The sequence below is a fragment of the Siphateles boraxobius genome, unplaced genomic scaffold, assembly GCF_051911475.1.
Source record: "Siphateles boraxobius isolate OS27281-9 unplaced genomic scaffold, OSU_SipBor_1 130, whole genome shotgun sequence".
Lineage (NCBI taxonomy): Eukaryota > Metazoa > Chordata > Actinopteri > Cypriniformes > Leuciscidae > Siphateles > Siphateles boraxobius.
In genome coordinates, this window is record NW_027508734.1 from 48,943,636 (window position 1) to 48,968,196 (window position 24,561).

At 37.5% G+C, this 24,561-nt stretch overlaps 2 protein-coding genes across 8 annotated transcripts in view; one reads left to right on the forward strand and one right to left on the reverse strand.

Moving 5' to 3' along the window:
• The window catches only part of LOC143736711 (uncharacterized), a 336,163-nt gene that overhangs the window by 120,549 nt on the left and 191,053 nt on the right, over positions 1-24,561 (reverse strand). The window lies entirely within an intron of this gene.
• dennd4c (DENN/MADD domain containing 4C) overlaps positions 1-24,561 on the forward strand; it is a 137,521-nt gene that overhangs the window by 53,152 nt on the left and 59,808 nt on the right. For all 7 annotated transcript variants that reach the window (XM_077229646.1, XM_077229648.1, XM_077229650.1 and 4 more), the window contains exons 3-12: positions 2,444-2,696; positions 5,884-5,953; positions 8,078-8,247; positions 10,078-10,319; positions 13,266-13,332; positions 13,527-13,585; positions 15,507-15,651; positions 15,795-15,970; positions 16,097-16,197; positions 16,349-16,567. In XM_077229646.1, coding sequence (XP_077085761.1) covers positions 2,444-2,696; positions 5,884-5,953; positions 8,078-8,247; positions 10,078-10,319; positions 13,266-13,332; positions 13,527-13,585; positions 15,507-15,651; positions 15,795-15,970; positions 16,097-16,197; positions 16,349-16,567 — 1,502 coding nt within the window. The remainder of the gene's footprint in view (positions 1-2,443; positions 2,697-5,883; positions 5,954-8,077; positions 8,248-10,077; positions 10,320-13,265; positions 13,333-13,526; positions 13,586-15,506; positions 15,652-15,794; positions 15,971-16,096; positions 16,198-16,348; positions 16,568-24,561) is intronic.

Sequence of the window (24,561 nt, forward strand, 5' to 3'; positions counted from 1 at the left end):
ATAGTAATCAGCTGATTGTCTCACGAATATAACCAGCACATTCTCCCCACATAGCAAACCCATAATGTAGTGAGGGAGAAGAACCACATGAAACTATGCAACTATATATTTTTTCTAACAGGGTAGTAAAAGTTTAGCTGGCTAATATGAGCTGTTACTGTGGCTGAGCTGGTTAAAGCGTTAAGCCTTGTTTATACTCGACGCGTCCGCATGAGCCCAAAGGTGCGCGCGGCAAAAATGACATGATTGTAACAGCGCGCGTGCCTCCGCATCCCCTAGACACCACTTACTACGCACAATAGACTTTTTTCTCTGATTTTGGAAACTCGATCGACTTAAAATGCTTCCAAGATCGACGGGTTGGTGATTCCTGTAACTGTTCTACGGTCAATGACAAAAGTAGCCTACTAATCAGCTGTCTCACGAACGTAACCAGCACATTTATCCCCACATAGCAAAGCCATAACACAGCGAGGGAGAAGAATTAAGTTACATGAAACAATCCAACTACATATTTACACCACTGACAAGGGAAAAGTCACTACTCACGGTGTTTATGGCTAGCTTCTTCTAGCTTTCTGCGGCTTCTCTTTCAAGGTAGTGACTAAACGCGCTCTGTAACGCTGTTTGTTCGCTGTCGGCTAAGGTAGAAACATGACGTCACAATATGGCGACCTTCATAGAAGGGGATTCCCGCGCCTATGTAGATATAAATGTCTCACTCTAAGGTAATAAAAACATTACGGTTTATTAAGTAAGTTCTTTATACACCACTGAACACATAGTTATGGATGTCATATTGCATTTCTGTTAATAGATACTCAAAATGTTTACACACTGCACCTTTAAAGGGAAAAAATATTATTATAACTCATTTTAGTAAAATAATAATAATAATTCTGGAATCCCCCCTGATCAGTAGACAGGTGAAATTATGCATGCAGTAGTGCAGATACTAAGCCTACATTAAGCATCAAGATTACAAACTGATATGGCCTGATGAGGAGGAGGATGATGATGAGCAGGATACATGCACTGAATACACAGAAATTTCCTTTCTTAACACACCAGCTCGAAATTCAGTTTCGGCTCATATAGTCAGCCTAATGGTGCACAGACTAGCAATCATGATGTATTTATTTATTTTATTAATTTGTTCATTTATTTATTTTATTTACCATGTATGTGGGCATTAAAAGTGTGCATTACAATTTCGGCAATGAGAAGATTTCTGAGCCAAATGAAGATAAAGATGTGTTCTGGTGACTGGCGTGTTTATTGATCCAATCAGATCAGAGTAAAACGAGAGTCAGCGAGAAGCTCATCTGATTGGCTAAATGATGAAGGTGGACCCGCCCTCCTCTTCGCACTTGCAAAACTCAGTGAGTGAGAGAGAGTCATGCAGTTTATTTTTTTTACACAAAGTTTGATTTTACGCAATTAATCTGTTTTGCAGTTCCTGCCTCTGTTGTTTTCGGTTGCAAATTGCTGTTCACAGGCTTGCAATGCTTTTGGCCGCATTTTTGCGCAAAAACCGTGCCAAAAGTATAAGCGCGGAAAAATAAAAGTCTGAAGAATACAGATCCTATTTATTTTGTATTAGCATGAAGCTACAGCTTCAAAATACATGAATTAGACTTACGAATAACAGTTAAATCCTGCAAATATTTTTTTCTTACACTTGAAGGGCGTGAAGAAAGGGCGTTTCTTACACTTGAAGGACACCTTTACAAATCTTCTCTTGCAAATGCAAATTTAATTTATGCTTGCAATCTTATGTACACTTTCACAAATCTTACCCTGCGCATGCGATTCTTTGTCATCATTTTACCTTCATAGGTATCACTCTTTACAATGTCGGACATGTAACGGTAATTAATGTGATTAGCCTTTTGCTTGACTATGTTATTAAAAAGCTAATAATTTGTTGCTAATGCTACACAAACTATGTTCACATTCGCCATTTCAGTCTGCCTTCTAACAATCATCAGAAACACTTTGAACACTTTAGAACATCAGTGGAGAAAGGCATATAGTTCATCATAACATAGTAATACACATCATACACCCGCTATACCGGATTAACAGGATAACCTGGCATCCCTAGAGACTCCCTTGCTAGTTCGCTGTTATTGATATGCTAAAGCTCGTCAGCACATTGACGTGATTGGCTACAAGGTAGTTTATGACGTCAGAAACACCAGCGATTTCACCTTTTTTCACTGCAGTTTTAAAGAGAAAATACTCAGCAATGGTGTTGACTTATGAATTTGCACATGGTATGTCTTAAAGCATATTAAAAACACCACATAGACATATATACAACATTAAAAACTAGATTTTCACCAGTGGGACTTTAAGGGTGAGTAAATGATGACAGAATTAGATTTTTTGGGTGAACTAACCCTTTAAATTGCTAATCAGTGTTTCCTCTTTGTTGTAGGGTCCTGTACGAGGGTAAAGAGCGTGTCATTCAGGGTTGTGAAGTCATTGAGGCCACACCGTTTGGCCGCTGTGCAAACGTCAACAACAGCTCTGCCACATCTCAGCGCATATTCATAACATATCGCCGAGCGCACCCCATCCAGCCCCAGAACTCACTGGCTGTGACTGACATCTGTGTCATCATCACAAACAAGGGCGAGACTCCTCCTCATACTTTCTGCAAGGTGAACAAGAACCTCAACTGTGGCATGGTGAGTTGGCATGGATTTCAAAATAATATAAAACAAAATAGTACATTGTGCAATTCTCCATCATAGAAAGTCGATAAAATGAAATGCTTAGCTTACATGGCTTTAATATATTAAGACAGTGATATATTAAATTATCAAGTTCAGTACACCTTATTCAGGGTTGGAGAGTAACGGAATACATGTAACGGCATTACGTAATAAGGATACAAAACTCTGGTAACTTTTTCAGTATTATTTTTCTGTAACTTTTTTAGTATTCTTTGTATTTTGTAAACAAATTGAATACTGTCAGAATTACAATGGTTTCACTTAAAACTGAATCAATTTTGATATCATAACGCTATATTGACTGCAGTGATGCGTGGATCACGGTTATATCCGTGGAGACTGCGGATATTCCGCGGGTTTGGCGGTCCAAGTAATAAAAATATAACATTCCAATCAATGCAAGCAGGTCGATGAGAGATAAATCATTAATGTGTTGATTTTAATAAAGACACGGAACTCTCATTTCACTGTTAAACTAAATCAAAGTGCGTCACTCTTTTACTTTCATTTTTAAAAACAACATTTATATCTAGGGAAAACTGATCAAGGAAAACATATGCATAGAGCACCTCCTAGTGGTCATTATATAAAATGCAAAGAAGAAAAACTACAATATTGCTTAATAACTTAATAGCGTTCTAAAAATATTCACAAGCTTAGCAGAAGTTATTCTGATAATAATGATTTTTAACATGATAATAGAAATATTAACTAGTTTACAGCTTAATTTTTCATCAGGCACTAATTTGTAGGCTCTCATTACGATACGCAGTTGTGCAGTTACTTGTTTGAACCGCAATGGAGGCAAAACAGATCTGAAAGAAATTTAGAAAAGGAGAATTAAAAAAACAAAAGGAAGGAAAGAAAAGTACATTATTGGAGCGTTTTACTGAAATAGTTAACCAGGACGAATTAAGGGTATGTGATATGTAACATCTGTGAAACGCTGGACATATTCAACCTTTGCTTGGTTTCCTGCGATGAATGCATTTAATTTCTTGTGTGTGTGTTCGGGAAGTTGCAGGTACGTAAAAAGTGACAATTTATGTTTGAAGGGAGTAAATCCTGTGTTTAGATTAATAAGGAGATGTAATTTTGCCAAAAAACATATAACAAAATGTTAATTTAAAAGCAAACATACTTAAGTGTAATATCTTCATCAAGCTTAAAACTGAGAATTAGAGTACTTGTAATGGGATCTCATCCCAATCCTCCGTTGCTAATTCCGAAACGTCATTTTAGAGCTTGTAGCAATTCATAACTGCATTAGTATGCTATCAATTCACTGATTGCAGACTAATGCAGTTATTAATGTAGCTATTAGAGAGAGATAGAGGTAGATTAAGCGTGTGCAAATTACTGGCATCTACTAATAGCAAAACTACGTTTATCTGCACCTCGCTAGTAATAAACGTCATGTTGCTAAACTATTTTACTGATAAAATCTTCAGAGCATCGCTGACATGCAAGTGTGTGTCTGTACTGTGTGTGTGTGCGCGCGTTTCCATAATAACTAATAAATGCATAATACATAATAAAACTTAATTTTGTGGCAAAAAAACGTGGAAATAATTTGTCGTTTTTATCCTATTGTTTACTGTATTTATCTGTTCAGTCAGTGTTGTTGTGGGTTTTGGTTCTGTAGGCTGTAAAGACCTTACAACTGAAATCATTTGGCGAGGTGTGTTCAAGACCGGCTCATTTGAACAATCTTGTCATTGTCAAGTCAATGGATTTTTTTTTTACATTATACTAAAACTGTTATAGCACATTTCTAGCATATTTTATTATGCTGCTAGCATGTTTTAACATGTTGTTGTTAACCACATTTAGGATGTTTCTATCATGTTTTATCACATGGTTCTAACATGTTTGCTAGTGAAGGAATACAACTTTGTCAAATGTTTAATTTAGTTTCATATATAAATTGAGAAAGTTCTGTAACTTGAAATTAGCATTCAGCTGTGGAGCACGAAACTCCTGTCTTATTCTGTGTCTCTATATACAGCTGTCAGACGGGTTTTCTTTCTATTGTAAGTTAAATGAAACATGTTAATGAAACTCTTGGAGACTCTCGCGAGCTTTTGTCTTAGCAAGAGAGAGTCCTGTCACTCCTGTTCTGGAGTCTCAGGGTTTGAATAAGTTTTTCCCTCTCTCTTTTAATACAGGTTCCTAAACTGGTATACGAGTTTCCACCATCACAATGTAATCCCTCCCTCTTATAATGTATATATATTACAATGTTTGACTCAAGAAGTCAGACTTGATTGAGATGACTACAGCGACGAAATAAATAACTTATACCTCAACAATCTCCTGGTCTGCAACTCTATCTTTTCTACACTTGAGAAGAAAAAGTTTACAACATAGCATGTTGCTAGAATGGTTCTAGCGTTTTGTAACCTATTTGCTAGCATTTTAACATTGCTATTATGTTGCTATCATGTATTAGCACGTTTGTTATTTTAAGATGTTGCTAGTATGTTTTGCTGGGCAGTTGCTGAGGTGTATGAGGTGGTTGCTAAGCAGTTGCTATGGTGTTTGGGTGGTTGATAGGCAGTTGCAAGAGTATTCTCAGTGGTTGCTAACTTGCTAGGATGTTGATATATGGTTGCTAAGCAGTTGCTAGGGTGTTCTGAACCACCCCAAGTCTCTGGGATTGTTCAGGACACTGTGATTCAGAGATATGAAGCCTTGGCTTTGCAGGGACCACCAATAATAATTATAAGTATGGGAGATAACAATAGTGATGCTTTTCTATGCAAGCACAACTAATAAGTTTAAATATAATATAAGTCAGCAAAATTACAAATCTTTGGGCAATAAACAGCAGTCCAGCACTTCACACTCCAAAGAGCTGATAATTTTCTTCTCAACTTATGATCCAAGATCCCTCAATACATGGCTCAAAGATGTAGGATCGTACTCCCAAGAGCAACTTATTCTGAAGGCAATGGTAGCTTTAATTTGATTGGTTTCTTCAGTTTTGTGTGCTGCTAGCTGTTCAGCCTTTGTACAAACAAATTATACTGTCCTTGTACTGTAATACATTTGCTCACAGTATTATATACATAACATTAAATGAATATAATTCAGATAATTTGTTCTTTCTGGGGTTTTTTTCTTTTTCCATTCTCAGTGGGGATCAAGTGTGTTTTTGTGCTACAAGAAGTCAGTTTCCGCCTCCAACTCCATCCCTTATAAGGCTGGTAAGTCTCTATCTCTGCTTCTCTCCCTCCATTATTTTGTTTATTTTTTCATTCCTTTAATCTCAGGTGTTTGATTCTTCCTGTCAGAATCTTTCTGAAAAAGCTCTTAAAGGGTCAGTTCGCCCATTTAAGACATGAAGTTGTATGGAATCCTTACCAGCACTATAGTGCATACACACTGACCCACTCTGTAGTCCCCTCCCTGATCAGAGTTTTGGCCGCTGGAAGTTTTTCAAGAAAGTACTCCCGGATAGTTTCCGAGGCCTCAAAACTGTGCGTTTTTACGTGAAAAAATTATTTGCGTTTCAAAGGTTGATTAATTTAACACACAAAAAACACGCCGGTCAAAATTCATACCTCAGTTTTAACCGGCACTATTTTCTTTCCATTTCTATCAATCCGCGCTGTTGTCAACGTCAACAGTGTGCACGTTCCGATCAGCTGTTCCATAGTGTTTACACAATCGATTACGAAACGACGTAAAAAGTAGAAAATGAACGATGGTGCGAACTTGTAAATTTCCAGGCTGTGACCACAAGATTGTGCCGGGATCATCGTTCAGATTCCATCGTTTTCCTGTTTCGGATATAGCTACGAGACAGCTTTGGCTGGTTGCCATCGGCTACTCTGCAGGGAGCTAAAATATCCAGAATCAAGGATTATCGTGTGTGCAGTGCTAACTTCAGCGAAGACGATTACATCCCCAACCAAGGAGGAAAAAGAAAAAAACTGATTTTAAAGAGTTTTGCTGTACCAGTACCACGGGTAAGCTCTATTTACTAACTTTATGATCCCATGTCTAAACTGTACGGTAAACAAGCTGATGTTTAGACTCCAGTGGAAAACACGTGAAAAGATGTCTAATATAAAAACAGTATATAGGGATAAAGGTACAAATTGCTCTTGCTACAACTGTGGGCCCAGCATCAACTTGGACGACTTCATCTCTGTCCTCTCGCTCTCTCTGTTCCCGTTCTATCTCCATCTGTTGAAGTTCGGCATCGGTATACTCCGGTTCATAAAGGTATCCCTTTGGCGTTGTGCTAAAATTACTTTCATCCTCATCTGTTCCGTCTGACATTGTGCTAAAATTGGTTTCATCATCAGACGTTTCGCAGTCAGACATGTTAGCGAGTCGCGCTATCAACAGCTGATCGGAACGTGCGCACTGTTGACGTTGACAGCAGCGCGGATTGATAGAAATGGAAAGAAAATAGTGCCGGTTAAAACTGAGGTATGAATTTTGACCGGCGTGTTTTTTGTGTGTTAAATTAATCAAGCTTTGAAACGCAAATAATTTTTTCACGTAAAAACGCACAGTTTTGAGGCCCCAGAAACTAACCGGGAGTACTTTCTTGAAAAACTTCCAGCGGCCAAAACTCTGACAAGGGAGGTGACTACAGAGTGGGTCAGTGTGTATGCCCTGTAGTGCTGGTAAGGATTCCATACAACTTCATGTCTTAAATGGGCGAACTAACCCTTTAAAAGATTGGCCTACTTGTAAATGTCACTACAGCTATTTCACAGTAAACGGCACTCCTCTCAGATTTCCTGAAAATGTGCACTAACTCTGCAACAAAACCAATTGATTAAGCATACAGCAGCCTTCATTTTATAGAAAAGCTGTATTTGCAGTGGTTTTATTTGTAAAAAGCAGTCTGTCGTGCTAATACAATTCTGTTTTAATACAAAAATGTTTCCAGGTCTCTGTGAAACAGTGTCTGAAAGTCCTCCTTTAAAGATATTACACACTCTTCATATATTCAATACGTCACTGTGCTCATAAATTATGTCTGTTAGTTAAGGGGCTGAATGCTTTCATGCTTCAGTATGGTAGTCATGACCTTACATTCTAGTTTGTCATAGTTTACTTTCTGTCTGCAAACAGCTGGTTTCTTTATCTCCATGTTACATCACTTCCTGTCACATGCCATTGTGTTAATCACTCAGAAACAAAACTTCCTGTCTCATCACTTTTAAGATGATTTTTTTTTCTTTTTTTTTACAACATAATAATTCAAATGCTGATACCATAAGACAGGATACTATTGATACTTCCTAATTTGAAGGAAACATGGCACACATTCAAACACAATGTTTCTAATAAAACTCTGCATTTTGAAGGTCTGATCTTTCGTTATCCTGAGGAGGACTATGAGTCATTTCCCCTCTCTGAGTCTGTACCCCTATTTTGCCTGCCTATGGGGGCCAATATTGAGTGCTGGGCTCCTAGCACACGCTACCCTTTACCCATCTTCTCCACATTTGTCCTCACCAACTCCAATGGGGAAAAGGTAGAGTAAAACGTCTTGATGTCAGTATGATCCTATTATCCTTTAGCTAAACAGTGTGGCCAAAAAGTGTTTAGTCAGCCACTGATTGTGCAAGTTCTCCTGCTTAGAATGATGAGAGAGGTGTGTAATTTTCATCATAGGTACACTTCAACTATGAGAGACAAAATGAGAAAAAAAATCCAGGAAATCACATTGTAGGATTTTTAAAGAACGTATTTGTAAATTATGTTTAGTGACAGCAAGATTTCTGGCTCTCACAGACCTGTAACTTCTTCTTTAAGAAGCTCTTTTGTCCTCCACATGTTACCTGTATTAATGGCACCTGTTTGAACCCGTTATCTGTATAAAAGACACCTGTCCACAGCCTCAAACAGTCACACTCCAAACTCAACCATGGCCAAGACCAAAGAGCTGTCGAAGGACACCATGAAGAAAATTGTAGACCTGCATTAGGCTGGGAAGAGTGAATCTACAATAGGCAAGCAGCTTGGTGTGAAAAAATCAACTGTGGGAGCAATTGTAAGAAAATGGAAGACATACAAGACCATTGATAATCTCCCTCGATCTGGGGCTCCACGCAAGATCTCATCCTGTGGGGTCAAAATGATCATGAGAACGGTGAGCTAAAATCCCAGAACTACACGGCGGGACCTGATGAATGACCTGCAGAGAGCTGGGACCAAAGTAACAAAGGCTACCATAAGTAACACACTACGCCGAGAGATACTCAAATCCTGCAGTGCCAGGCGTGTCCCCCTGCTTAAGCCAGTACATGTCCAGGCCCGTCTGAAGTTTGCCAGAGAGCATATGGATGATCCAGAAGAGGATTGGGAGAATATCATGTGGTCAGATGAAACCAAAATAGAACTTTTTTGTAAAAACTCAACTCTTCGTGTTGTGAGGAAGAAGAATGCAGAGTTGCATCCCAAGAACACCATACCTACTGTGAAGCATGGGGGAGGAAACATCATGCTTTAGGGCTGTTTTTCTGCAAAGGGGATAGGAAAACTGATACTCGTTAAGGGAATAATGAACGGGGCCATGTATCGTGAGATTTAAAGCCAAAACCTCCTTCCATCAGTGAGAGCCTTGAAGATGAAACGTGGCTGGGTCTTCCAGCATGACAATGATCCCAAACACTCACCCGGGCAACGAAGGAGTGGCTCCGTAAAAAGCATTTCAAGGTCCTGGAGTGGCCTAGCCAGTCTCCAGACCTCAACCCCATAGAAAATTTGTGGAGGGAGTTGAAAGTCTGTGTTGCCCAGCGACAGCCCCGAAACATCACTGCTCTAGAAGAGATCTGCATGGAGGAATGGGCCAAAATACCAGCTACAGTGTGTGCAAACCTGGTGAAGACTTAAAGGAAACGTTTGACCTCTGTCATTGCCAATAAAGGTTATGTTACAAAGTATTGAGTTGAACTTTTGTTATTGACCAAATACTTATTTTCCACCATATTTTACAAATACATTTTTTTTAAATCCTACAGTGTGACTTCCTGGATTTTTTTTTTTTTCATTTTGTCTCATAGAAGTGTACCTATGATGAAAATTACAGACCTCTCTTATCATTCTAAGTAGGAGAACTTGCACAATCAGTGGCTGACTAAATACTTTTTGGCCCCACTGTATGTGTGAAGTGCAAAATGCTCAAATGTGCTTTCTTCATTCTTTTAATTGTGGTGACATGTATTTCATTCCTAAACAGCACCTTAATTTGCTGGAAGACATTAAATTCTACCTAAATCTATTCAGGATTAATTGATGACATGGGTTTGAATTACAAAAGCAGTTTTAAAAAAAGTTTCTGTGCTTTTTTTTTCATCTGCAGGTGTATGGAGCTGGAATACAGTTCTATGAGCCGTATCCTGTGGACGGCCTCAGTGAGAAACAGAAGATCCAGCTGGGTCTGGTCTCCACTGTGGAAAAAAAGGTCATACCCAACCGCACTGTCAACACCAACAAGTGCATCTGCCTACTGTCCCGCTGGCCTTTCTTTGAGTCCTTCAAGAAATTCCTCATGTTCCTTTACAAGCTGTCAGCCAATGGAGTCAACCCTCTGCCAATTGAGAAGTACAAACAGATTCTTACTTCAACTGTAGTTCACTTTTGTGACTTTTGTGTTAAACAGTACACTTTAACTTTGTCCCAATTTAGAGGCTGCATCTGTCGAAGGAGGAAAGGCCTAGCCTTTGAAGTCTGCGAAGGTCGAAACTGTGCGTTGTTAAATGCGACGGTCTGGCCTATGGAGGATTGATCTTATCGTCTAGCAACTGTGACAGCTGCCATTGATAAGCGGCAATAAAGTTTTTTGAAAGTTATATTCAACTGCCTAAAAAATTAAATAGGGTTCACAATCTGTTTAAATATATTCACCTTGGTAAATTTTTTGTACATAAAAAAAAAAGAGTATAAACTATACAGGTGTAACTCGAAGTAAGATTATCGTGCAAAAGTTTGTGTATTTCAGAAATTCAAATTAAAAGGTGAAACTAATATATTTATTATATATAACTATATACATATGCATGATTATACTTTTCCGAGGGCCGACATTTCTGTATTTAAAATCCTTTTTTTATTGATTTCATGTAATATTAAAATTTTCTGAGATTTTGAATTTGAGGTTTTCATAAGCTGCAAGCCATAATCATCAAAATTATAACTTTTGCACGATATTCAAATTTTTCGAGTTTCACCTGTATAGAGTCAACATTTGAAGCTTTAAAGTTTTTATTTTTACATTTGTATCGTTATATATTCGAGAAAGTTGAAACCCAATACTTATATAAGTGTAATTCAGCATTTTCTCTCAAACCCCTGTCCTCACCGACGCGCAACTAATCTTGGGATAGGCTAGGCTACGAAGGATCCATTTGTTGTATCATTCATTGCCTGGGAAACAAAGAACGCCTCATTCAAAGGACACGCCACTGTGATGTATTCTGCCTTTTGAATGCAGCCTTCGAAGGATGCAGCCTCTGAATTGGGACTAGTGCTGCACGATTAATCATATCACAATCGCGATGTCAAGCCTATGCAATTTATATAACGCAAAATGCTACGATGAAATAAATAAATGCATGTGTGGACATGACAACCCATTCTCTCTGAGAGCCATTTTCTACACCGCTAATAAAAAGACCAGTCAGTTTCAGTTGAGGCAGTGGCGCATATGGTCACGTAGTGACTTTTTCCGGTGTGCAGCGCGGAGAACAGGTGAAGATGGATGCCAAGCAGATGGACACTGAACTGGTGGCAAGAAAAAATTATACCTGTTATATGGCGATATTTTGGCTATAAGATAACCGACACTGAGCAGAGAGAGCAGGGATGCCAAATCTTTCAGCGTGAGATTCAAACAATTGACACTTTTCACAAGCTCTCACGCAACACATCCATTTTCTCACGCAGAGAAAAATCGCGAAGCAAAGAGGACACTGACAATGATAGACTAGAGAGAGCAGGTTACTTTTGATAGGAAACAAATTCTCTGCTCTCAGATTCTGTCAATTTTATCAAGAAATTCAAACAATGGCGTTTTGGCGTTTGTAAATGTGATGTGACAGATCGTGGTCGTGAACCGAACATCTCTTACTCTTTACTAGTTAATAGTAAATAAACACGAATTAACAATTGGTGTGTTGAAAGATACAGTACAATTTACCGAAATGTTTATGCTCATACATAATATCGATTAATCAGTGTTTTTTTTAACCGCGCTAAGAGGCGCCTAATAGCACGTTAGTTGGCTAGACAAATTATATATAGAGAGGAGTATTTTGCTAAATATGTGCACTATATTAAATGTACTTATATCATTAAAATATTATAACATTGTTATTATAGCCTTGCAAAAACCACATTATATTTAATTTAAGTTGTTATATTTAACCTTTAATAATAATACCAGCTGACAGGGCTCTCTGTATGTTTACACTTACAGCATTAGGTGAGATTTTTTTTCTTGATAAAAATTAACATGTATCTACTGTACCAAATATTTATCCAAATGAATCAATATTGAAATCACAAGATTTTAATTGAAATCATGAAATTTGTGTCAAGCAATAATAAAAACAGTAGCCTACCAGTCATTGTACCATGTAAACATTGTAACATGTTGTCACTAAACTTAACAAAATTCTGTTTAGTTACCAAATGTTTTGACAATCACAATACACTTCTACAGTTGAGAAATGCACATTTCAGCATTATCACTAATCTGTGTGTGCATTTTTTGAGAACCAAGCAAGTTGAAACCATTTGTTTATCATATCGCAATCTCATATTGCAATTGCAATATTGACCTCAATAATCGCAATATGACATTTTCCCCAAATCGTGCAGCCCTAATTGGGACACAGCTATTTTATATTCAGTAATGTTATCTCTATTTTTTTTAAATGACAATAACAGTATTTTGCACAGTCTGAATCCAAAGCAATTCTCTTCCAAGACAGCATAACCTATCTTGGAACCACATATGGCGCTTTTCCACTGAAAAAACTTCCAAAAAAGAAAAGGCTGAATCGTCGTCAGTGTACAAGAAGCGCACACCCACTTTGAAGCGGTACCAACTGCAGTGGAAAAGCAACCGAGCTAAAGTGAACCGAGCCGTGCCGCGCCGAGCCAAGTCGTACCACGCAGTGGAAAAGCGAAGCGAGCTTAGCCGAACCGTACTGAGCCGTACCGAGCCATACCATGCAGTGCATACCAAGCGCCAATAATGCCGCTTTTAAAATGCAGCCTACATAGACAGCTCACTACGTTTTGGAAAAAAAAAATATTTGAATGAAAAGTGAACATCAGAGTTCACAGTTACAATTGCTGTCTATAACTGACACTTAGACCAAGACATAATTTAATGTTGTAAGTGATCAGCTTTGCTGCTAGAATATCAGTATATCTGTATTAGAAGTAAATCACCTATCCATGTTTTTAACAAAACTGTTAATTGTTTGGCTGTGATATCGAGATATGAGTTGGGTTAATATTTACTACTTTTGTTTTTTTCAGACACATATCCCACTTCATGCACAATGTCTCTTTCCCTTCACCTCAGAGGCCAAGAATACTGGTCCAGGTAAGAAATGTCATTCTATATATATATATATACATATATATATATATATATATATATTTTTTTTTTGTGTATATATATATATATATATATATATATATATATATATATATATATATGTGTGTGTGTGTATATATTTTATTATTGCTTAAGTCTTGTGTAATCATATATTTGTTTTGTTTTTTCCTTCCAACAAGCTGTCAGCACATGACACCTTAATCCTGTCCCAACCTGTTTGTACACCTTTACCATTAAGGTAAATGATTTCGGTGTGATTGAGAAATAGACATACTGTTGCTTTAGATAATGACATATGAAACAAGTGGCATTTGCTTGAATTTAATTGATTCATTTTTGTTTGGACACTTTCATGGGCTGCTTCGCACAGCATTTTGTAAGATTATGGGGTCCCGCTTTGACATCACATTGCACACCTGACTAAATACTTATTTAAATAAAGCACAGCCTTTGGTGTTTTGAAAAGTGCACTAATCCGTTCCACGATTTTGCTTTTAGCTTGATTGACAGATGGAGTGTTGGTGGTTTTACTATCTAAAGATCAGAGAAGGATTGTCCACCCAAAAGTGCAAATTCTGTAATTAACTCTCCCTCATGTTGTTCTAAACGTATACCATTTTTTTTCTTCTGTGGAACATTACAGAATATATTTTGAAGAATGTTGGTAACCAGTTTCAGTTCCCATTGACTTACATTGTATGGAAAACAAAACAAAACATGACTTTTACCATGAACTTCTCTGACCACTTAAACGAGTGTTCTAAGTAAGTGAAAAGGATCATGAAACCCACAGTTTTGAGAGTGTTGCATATTACATCATACAATAATTTTTAATATTAAGGTGATGGTGCTCAGTGGCTAAACTGGAGTTGTACACATGGGGTGGCATGTGTAATGAATGTCATGAATGAATCCTATGATTGCTGATTAGAAGTAGAGGTGATAATTCACATAATCAGTTTTTCAATGTGGTAGATAGTGTGGTCCACATTGGCTAATCATTCCTATACCATAACTTCTGACACTGTGACTGTTAATATTCTCTTAATATTCAGTGTTAATATACATTAACAATGTATCGCACCGCCGCGCATCAAAACAAGAGGTGAAAAGAAATGTCAATCAGCATCAAACTATCTGTAGCAAATAAAATTTTGTGGTGGTAGCCAATCAGATCTCAGTGCCACACTGGACACCCATCTGGCTCCACCACTGACGTTCCTGTAAGGCACCTTTAAATTCTATCGACAGCATTGCTTTAACAAATTATTTGTATTCATAACTACTGTAAGTGTTACAGTGGAAGTCTATGGGGCAAGCATTGCATCGAGATTAAAAATAGTCTCATGAATGAAACATTATGCATGTTAACATGAGATTAGTGTGATAAAATTGCGTATTAACCTTGTCAGTGCAAAGTCATAGCCAGTAATCTTGGTAGCTTTCACACAATGCATAACTATCCACAAATGACTGATTACATGGAGCAAACTCCAAACACTGAAATTACACTGGCAGCACATAATCAGAAGTTCTTCCTAGAACTGTTCACTGTTAAAGCCTGTTCACATTAAGGTCGATAACTTTTTAATAATCATTCTAATTCCATGGAAATATGGAATTCCATATCACAACTGTAACGATAATGACACATAGGAACGATATCAATGGAATCACTTTCAGAATGATTTTTACAGCTGCTTAACAGCCAAATCAGAATCCACCTTTTAAAGAGATTGAGCATTTAAAGCGACAGGAGACATAACTGCAGCACCTTATTGTGGGTTGGTGACGCGCTGATATAGTTATTGTTTTATTATTGTCCTTGGTGTGAACGGTCCAGTAAAAACATTATTATTCAACATTACAACTCAAATAACACATAAATATGTATATATAACAAAAATACCTTCTAAATAGAATTTCTATTTTTAAACCCTCTGGAGTGAAGTAGAAGTGAATGAATATATAATAATATATTTTTAATAGTACTGTTGAATGTTCTCCTTTCAGAATAATGACAATCTAAACTTGATAAAAGTATGTGTATATTAAAATGTCTTTCTTCCACCAATTAAAACCACTTCTGTAAAATTAGCATCTGATTTTTTGGTTACGTAGACTCCCATTTTCTGTCTCTTCCTCTTCTCCATTATCAGTGGAGCAGACTATGGTACACTGCTCATGAATCTGGGCCCAGAAAACTGTGCCACACTGCTACACTTTGTCCTGCTGGAAAGTAAGATCCTGTTGCACTCTCTGAGACCAGCTGTTCTGACTGGAGTGGCTGAGGCCGTTGTGGCGGTGAGTGTTTGGTAAATTCACTGAACAGTTGGGCCACTGTTACACTTTTACAATATTTCACTATATATAATGTATATGTGTGTGTGTGTTATTATTTGTTATATTATTGAATAAATAGGACATCATTATCATACTCCTTCCAGATGATCTTCCCATTCCAGTGGCAGTGTCCGTATATCCCTCTTTGCCCTCTGTCTCTGGCGGGGGTCCTCAACGCACCATGTCCCTTCATTGTGGGTGTTGACTCTAGATACTTTGACCTCTACGATCCCCCACCCGACGTGGTCTGTGTGGACTTGGACACCAACACTATATACTTGTGAGCACCCTCAATCTATAAGATTTAACATTTGGGAATTTACTGCTCTATTTGTGTTTTTTTATTTTTTAGGCATGTTTATATTCTGCCTTTTTTTCCTTCATATTTGCAATGTGTTTGTTTTAGGTTTGATGAAAAAAAACACAGTAACTGGAAGAATCTCCCAAAGAAGCCCTGCAAAAGTCTTATCAACTCTTTAGGAAACCTGCACCAGCAGCTTGCCACTGGTAAGATCTCCTTTGACCTTTTATAGCTTTATTATTCACTGAAAATGTTGCCCTCTGCGGCATTTCGAAAATATCAGAAAATTCTTTCCCCCCAAAAAAAGCCATTATTATGATTTGGCAATATTATAAATGAGCGTTTGTTTCCATACAGTTCGGCGTGAAGCACTTGAAGGCTTGGCAGTGGAGATGACCCCTATCGAGGCAGATTTCACCTGGCATAAAAAAAAGACAGAGTTGGAGATGGAGATCCAAGAGGTGTTCCTGCGCTTTATGGCATCCATACTGAAGGGCTACCGAACCTACCTCAAACCCATCACACAGGCACCTTCTGATAAAGCTACTGCTGCAGACTCACTCTATGACCTGCAAGGTAACTCCTAAAGCTGAATAGTGGACCTGTGTATTCAAGTCACCTTCATTTATATAGCGCTTTTAACAATATGGACTGTTTCAAAGCAGCTTTACAGTGATAACAGGAAATTATATTAACAGAGATTGCTTTGGCTTTACAGCAGCTCTAGAATAAAGTTATTGTCTAGCTAAAGTTAGTTTTGATTGATTCACTTCCGTCGCAACGATCATTAGTTATTAACTTAGTGGCCGCTAACACGACACCGTTCTTAGAGAAAACCCTTAATGCGATCCGGCCGCTCATTTGCACAAAACAGTGCCTGGTGGCTCAATAAGGTACAGGCCTTGAAAAATTTAAAATACAGATTCTTTTATCGCTTCCGCGTAGCCATGTGAACCGGAATTATCTCAACAACGTTTTATCTGTACAGAGGTAAAGGGAAGGAGGCCTTCACAGTGGAGAGACTAGTTGACACTTCAGGACTGCGTTGTCTTTGTGTCCAGTCACAGGTCCTTGATCAGATCTGGATACGGCCTGGATCCGGTGGACTGCGGTAAACCTCGGGATAAAAAGAGAGACTAATATTAGTGTAGACGCCATCCTTCTTATGATGTAACAAGTACATCAGGATTTATGGGAAGTGTTCCCGGTTCCGGCTGACCTAATCTATGCAGCCTAACATTGAATTATAGAAGTCTATAATGTGTTATGTGTATGCTTAGTCAAAGAGATGTGTTTTTAGTCTAGATTTAATCTGTTAGGGAGACTGTCCCAGAGTTTTGGTGCTAAATAGGAAAAGGATCTACCGCCAGCAGTCGATTTTGATATTCTAGGTATTATCAACTGGCCGGAATTTTGATATTCCAATAGACATGAAGGACTATAATGCGTTAAGAGCCCGCTCAAGTACTGGGGAGCTAAACCATTTAGTGCTTTGTAAGTAATCAGCAATATTCTAAAATGGATACAAACAGATAACGGTCAGATAAGTATGATTTAAACCATGCTAAAGCAATTCCACTAATGCCAACGTAATTTTCGAGTCTATTTAAAAGAATGTTGTGATCAATAGTATCAAATGCAGCACTAAGATTGAGTAACACTAATAGAGAGATACAACCACGATTGGATAAGAGCAAATCATTTGTGACTCAGAGAGCTGTCTCCGTACTATGATACGGTCTAAATCCTGACTGGAAATCCTCGCAGATACCATTTCTTTCTAGAAAGGAACATAGTTGTGAGGATTCTGCCTTTTCTAGTATATTTGACAGAAAAGGTAGAGAGTGGATGGAAGAGTTTAATACTTATCATCTGAGATAGCCCCATCCATACTTTGGGGTGCAGAAAAAGCTACTCTGAGAGGGCATATTATATCATACTCTTCTTATAAAAATAAAGAAAATCAATTACTAATGGTCTAAAGGAAGAACTGTTGTTTAGAGAAGCGCTACATAAGAAAGATCAATCTGAAGAAAATTGGAATAAATTAGTTTTGCTAGAGCAAATTTTAATTTAGACCATTCAAATTATATTAAACAAAAAAGTATGTATTTGAAACAAAAAATACATGAATTTGGGAACAGACCAGGTAAACTATTGGCACATTATTTAAAAAAGGAACAGGCTAAGAGAACTATAATGGCCATTAAAACTGAAAATGATGTAACATACGATTCATTAGAAATTACAGTCTCAGATCAACAAACCATCAAAAAAAAACATCACTGAGGACGAGGTGCTCTCTACAATTAATTCATTGTCAGCGAATAAATCACCAGGCCCAGATGGGTTTTCTGGAGAATTTTATAAAACTTTCTGGCCACAACTTAAATTGGTTTTTATGTTAATGGTTAATGACTTCGCTAGTCATAATACTCTTCCTGCGTCTATGAAAACGGCTAGAATTTCTGTTATTTTGAAAGAAGGTAAAGACCCTCAGAGTTGTGCCTCATATAGGCCTATACGTTTGCTTAATTGTGACTATAAAATTATTACAAAACTGTTAGCAAAGAGATTAGAAGCAATTCTCCCTAAGTTAATAAAGTTAGACCAAACCAGATTCATTAAAGGCCGTCATTCATCTGATAATACTAGACGGCTGTTCAAAATTATTTTAATCAGAAAAAAACACCTTCACTATTAATATCTCTTGATGCCGAGAAGGCGTTTGATCGTCTAGAATGGGATTTTCTGTTTTTAGTATTACATGAATTCAAATTAGGTTATAACTTCATTCAATGGATTCAAGCAATATATAATACTCCAAATGCAACTGTTTGCACTAATAATGTGGAATCTCCCCTAATGTACTTAGGAAGAGGTACCAGACAAGGTTGTCCTCTCTCTCCATTACTATTTGTTATTGCTTTAGAACCATTTGCTGAGTTGATTAGAAATAATCCTATGATAAAGGGAGTGACCACAGGAACGCATTATCATAAAATTTCACTTAATGCGGACTATAGTTTATTATTTGTCACTGAACCTATATTAACCTTGCGCCATATTCTTTCAGATATTCAAACATTTTCTTCGATCTCAGGGTATACGGTTAACTTAGAAAAATCCATTTCTTGTCCTCTTAATATTTTAAATGAAGAAATTTTTAAGAAAGAATGCCCCATTTCCTGGTCTGTATATGGTTTTAAATATCTTCGAATACAAGTGACACCCGTTTTGGATAAACTATATAAGGACAATTTTAACCCTATACTGGAGAATTGTCAAAAGAAACTTCAGACCTGGTCTGCTCTCCCACTATCTCTTATTTGGAAAATTAATGTTATTAAAATGAGTATACTCCCTAAGTTTATTTATGCTTTTAATGTTACCATGTTATATTTCTTTTTCTTTTTATAGAAAAAGAAAGATATCTAATTTGTATAAAATTCTGTTAGAAAGCTCCCAGAATTCTTTTTCTTTTTTGAGAACAAATTGGGAATTCGAGCTTAAAAGGAAGTTCAGTGAAAAAGAATGGTTAACTCTGTGTATCAATTTGACCTTACCCTTGAGTGTGAACATTAAAGTTAAAGAAAAGAATTATACATTTCTGTATAAATACTATATAACCCCAGTGAAGCTTAATAAATTTAATGATACAAATTCGCCTATGTGTAGAAAATGTGGATCTGAATTAGGAACATTCATGCATTTATTTTGGTATTGTAAAGCTGTTTTTTCTTTTACAAGTCAAGTCATCCTCATTTATATAGCGCTTTTAACAATGTAGATTGTTTCAAAGCAGCTTTACAGAGATAAACATATAATTTAAGGTAACAGAGATTGGTTTGGTTTTATAGTGGCTCTTGAAAAATGTTTTTTCCAGCTAAAGTTAGTTTTGTTTGATTCACTTCCGTCTAAATGATCATTTGTTATTAAATTAGGAGCTGCTAAGACGACACCGTTCTCTCTAAACAGACTTTAAACGTGAACCTGTGATAGACGCTGATGGCGTTCACATGCGCATTAAGGATTGATTCTATAGTTATGTGCGTTTGAATATATGTGCGCAGGTTTGTAATTCCTTACAAACCATGCCTAAACAAACTACTTGTCTATAAATTTTGATGCAGAATTTTTATTTGATCTTATCACTTTGGGTAGGTATGCGAACCGAAAAATTCCACAACGCTTTATCTGTAGAGTGGTATAGGGATCCTCCATAGGGAGAGGCTAGTTGGCACTTCAGCACTGCATTGTCATCAGGTCCAGGCGAAAGTCCTTCGTCAGATCTGGAAACGGCCTGGATCCAGCAGGCTGCGGGAAAACCTCGGGATAAACAAAGACACTAAAATTAGCGTAGATGTCATTCTTCTTATGATGTAACGAGTACATCAGGATTTGAGGGAAGTGTTCCCAGTTCCGGCTGACCTAATCTAAGCAGCCTAATATTGAATTATAGAAGTCTATAGAGTGTTATGTGAATGCTAGGTCAAAGAGATGTTTTTAGTCTAGCTTTGAACTGACAGACTGTGTCTGCTTCCCGGACAATGTTAGGAAGATTGTTCCAAAGTTTTGGTGCTAAATAGGAAAAGGATCTACCGCCAGCAGTCGATTTATATATTCTAGTCATTATCAACTGGCCGGAGTTTTGAGATCGCAATAGACATGAAGGACTATAATGCGTTAAGAGCTTGCTCAAGTACTGGGGAGCTAAACCATTTAGTGCTTTGTAAGTAATCAGCAATATTTTAAAATTTATACGATGTTTAATAGGGAGCCAATGCAGTGTTGACAGAACCGGGCTAATATGGTTGTACTTCCTGGTTCTGGTAAGAACTCTTGCGGCTGCGTTTTGAACTAGCTGTAGTTTGTTTATTAAGCGTGCAGGGCAACCACCCAGTAGAGCATTACAATAATCTAGCCTTGATGTCATGAACGCATGAAATAGTTGTTCCGCATTTGTCAATGAGAGCATATGACGTAATTTAGATATATTTTTAAGATGGAAAAATGCGGTTTTACAGACACTAGACACGTGACTTTTAAATGAAAGATTGGTATCAAAGAGCACACCCAGGTTCCTAACTGACGACGAAGACTTAACAGAGCAGCCATCAAGTGTTAGACGGTATTCTAGGTTATTACGTGTGGAAGTTTTTTGTCCAATAATTAGAATCTCTGTTTTTTCAGAATTTAGTAATAGGAAATTACTAGTCATCCAATTTTTGATATCAACTATGCATTCCGATAATTTTGTGAATTGGTGAGTTTCGTTAGGTTTGGAAGAAATATAGAGCTGAGTATCATCAGCATAACAGTGAAAGCTAATTCCATGTTTCCTAATGATATCTCCTAAAGGTAGCATGTACAGAGTGAACAGCAGTGGTCCTAGTACTGAGTCTTGTGGTACGCCATACTGAACTTGTGATCGATAAGACATCTCTTCATTTACTGCTACAAACTGATAGCTGTCAGATAAATATGATTTAAACCATGCTAATGCAATTCCACTAATGCCAACATAGTTTTCTAGTCTATTTAAGAGAATGTTGTGGTCAATGGTGTCAAATGCAGCACTAAGATCAAGTAACACAAATAGAGAGATACAACCACGATTGGATGATAAGAGCAAATCATTTGTGACTCTAATGAGAGCTGTCTCAGTGCTATGGTGCGGTCTAAATCCTGACTGGAAATCCTCGCAGATACCATTTCTTTTAAGAAAGGAACACAGTTGTGAGGATACTGCCTTTTCTAGTATCTTTGACAGAAAAGGTAGATTTGAGATCGGCCTGTAATTGACTAATTCTGTAGGATCAAGTTGCGTTTTTTTAACAAGCGGTTTAATCATAGCCAGCTTAAAGGTTTTTGGTACGTATCCTAGAGACAAAGATGAATTAATGATGTTAAGAAGAGGATCTATGACTTCTGGAAGCATCTCTTTCAGTAGTTTAGTCGGTATAGGGTCTAACATACAGGTTGTCGATTTAGATGAATTAACGAGTTTGCAAAATTCTTCCTCTCCTATGGCAACAAATGAATCAAATTTTACCTCGGGGAGACTATAATGCACTCCCTGATGTGATGCTGTAGTAGACGGTTGCATAGTTATAATTTTGTCCCTAATATTATCAATCTTATAAGTGAAGAAGTTCATAAAGTCATTACTGCTGTGTTTCTTGGAAACTTCTGGGCTTGAAGCTTTCTTTTTCGTTAGTGTAGCCACTTTTTCAAATAAATACCTTGGATTATGTTTATTTTCTTTTAATAGGGTTGAAATAAGCAGATCTAGCAGCTTTTAAAGCCTCTCTGTAAGCAACCGAGCTCTCCTTCCATGAAATCCATAATACCTCTAGTTTTGTTTTCTTCCAGTTGCACTCCATTTTTCTGGCTGCTCTCTTAAGGGCCCGGGTGTGCTCGTTCTACTACGGTGTTGGACTATTTTCTTTAATCTTCTTTAAGCGCAACGGAGCAACTGTATCTAAAGTGCTAGAAAGGAGAGAGTTAAAAGTTTCTGTTGCAATATCAAGTTCTTCTAAGCTATCTGGGATGCTGAGACGATGAAACTGATTAGGAAGATTATTGATAAAGCAATCTTTAGTGGCAGAAGTGATGTCTAACATACTTGTAACACGGAGTTGGCTTTGCAGCCTTGGCTAAATGTAATTTACATGAGACTAGATAATGATCTGAGATGTCGTCGCTGTGCTGCAGAATTTCAACAGGATCAACATTGATTCCATGTGATAATATTAGATCTAGAGTATGATTACGACAATGAGTAGGTCCTGACACGTGTTGTCTAACTCCAATAGAGTTAAGAATGTCTTTAAATGCCAATCCCATTGCATATTTCCATTATCTACATGTATATTAAAATCACCAACAATTAGGACTTTATCTGCAGTCAATACTAATTCTGATAGAAAGTCAGCAAATTCTTTGATAAAATCTTTATGGTGCCCTGGTGGCCTGTAGACAGTTGCCAGCAGAATTCTCAAACTTGATTTATCGTTTACATTATATATTTTTACATTAAGCACCAACATTTCAAAAGAAATATATTTTAAACTAGATATTTTAGTGGTTTTGAAAATATTTCTATAAATTACAGCAACACCTCCCCCTTTGCCTTTCAGGCGAGGTTCATGTTTATAACAGTAATCATGAGGGGTGGACTCATTTAAAGTTATGTAATCGTCTGGTTTTAGCCAGGTTTCTGTCATACACAGCACATCTAGGTTATAATCTGAAATCATATCATTAACTATGAGTGCTTTTGAAGTAAGGGATCGAATATTCAGCAACCCAAGCTTTATCGTTTGCTCATCTGTATTATATCTATTTTTTATTTGTTGAATATCAATTACATTTTTAACCTTAGATCGGTTTGGACGTTTTTTGGATTTCCAAATTCGGGGAACAGACACAGTCTCTATATGATGATATCTAGGTGAAAGAGCCTCTATGTGATGGGATTTATCTGACCTTGGTGACGCGAGGCCGCTAGCAGACGGTCGGTTTAGCCAGTTTGTCTGCTTCGTGACCTGAGCCCCAGATTGTCATGTTTTGTCTCTAAGACTTTGAGCCAAATTACTAGAGAGAAGAGCAGCACCATCCCAGGAGGGATGAATACCATCTCTTTTCAACAGGTCAGGTTTGCCCCAAAAACTTTTCCAATTGTCTATGAATTCTATATTATTTTGCGGACAACACTTAGACAGCCAGCCATTGAGTGATGACAATCTGCTAACTATCTCATCACTCCTTCGAACAGGAAGAGGGCCAGGGCAAATTACAGTGCCTGACATCGTACTTGCGAGTTCAAACACCTCTTTAATATTAATTTTGGTGATCTCCGACTGCCGGAGTCGAACATCATTAGTGCCGACGTGAATAACAATCTTAGAGAATTTACGATTAGTATTAGCCAGCACTTTTAAATTTGCTTTGATGTCAGGCGCTCTGGCTCCCGGCAAACATGTGACTATGTTGGCTGGTGTCCCTATTTTCACGTTCCGTGTAATAGAATCGCCAATTACCAGGGCACAATCAAAAGAATTCTCAGTGGGTGTTTCACTGAGTGGGGCAAATCGATTTGGTTTAATCGGAACGGAAGAGTGGTTTTTTTGATCCGTGACTAGAGCGATCCCTCACTGTCACCCATCTGCCTGGCTGCACCGGCAATAATTCAGCCGGAACCGAATCATGTAAAGAGTTCACTATGCTAGGCGCATCCAAAGTAGAATCTAAAGCTCTAGCACACTTACTATCCTCAATTAAAGTTTGGATGCGTGTTTCTAATTCTGAAATCTTCTCCGTCAGCCTGAGCCGGAGACTACAATGCACTGCCTGATGTGATACTGTAGTAGACAGTTGCATAGTTACAAGATTAATAATATCAGGGAGAAAATTAAAAGTAAAGAAGTTAATGAAGTCATTACTGCTGTGCTGATAGGATACGTCTGGGGTTGAAGCTTTATTTTTTGTTAATTTAGCCACTGTTTCAAATACATGCCTAGGGTTTTGTTTATTTTCTTCTAATGGGGTTGAATAATAAGCAGACC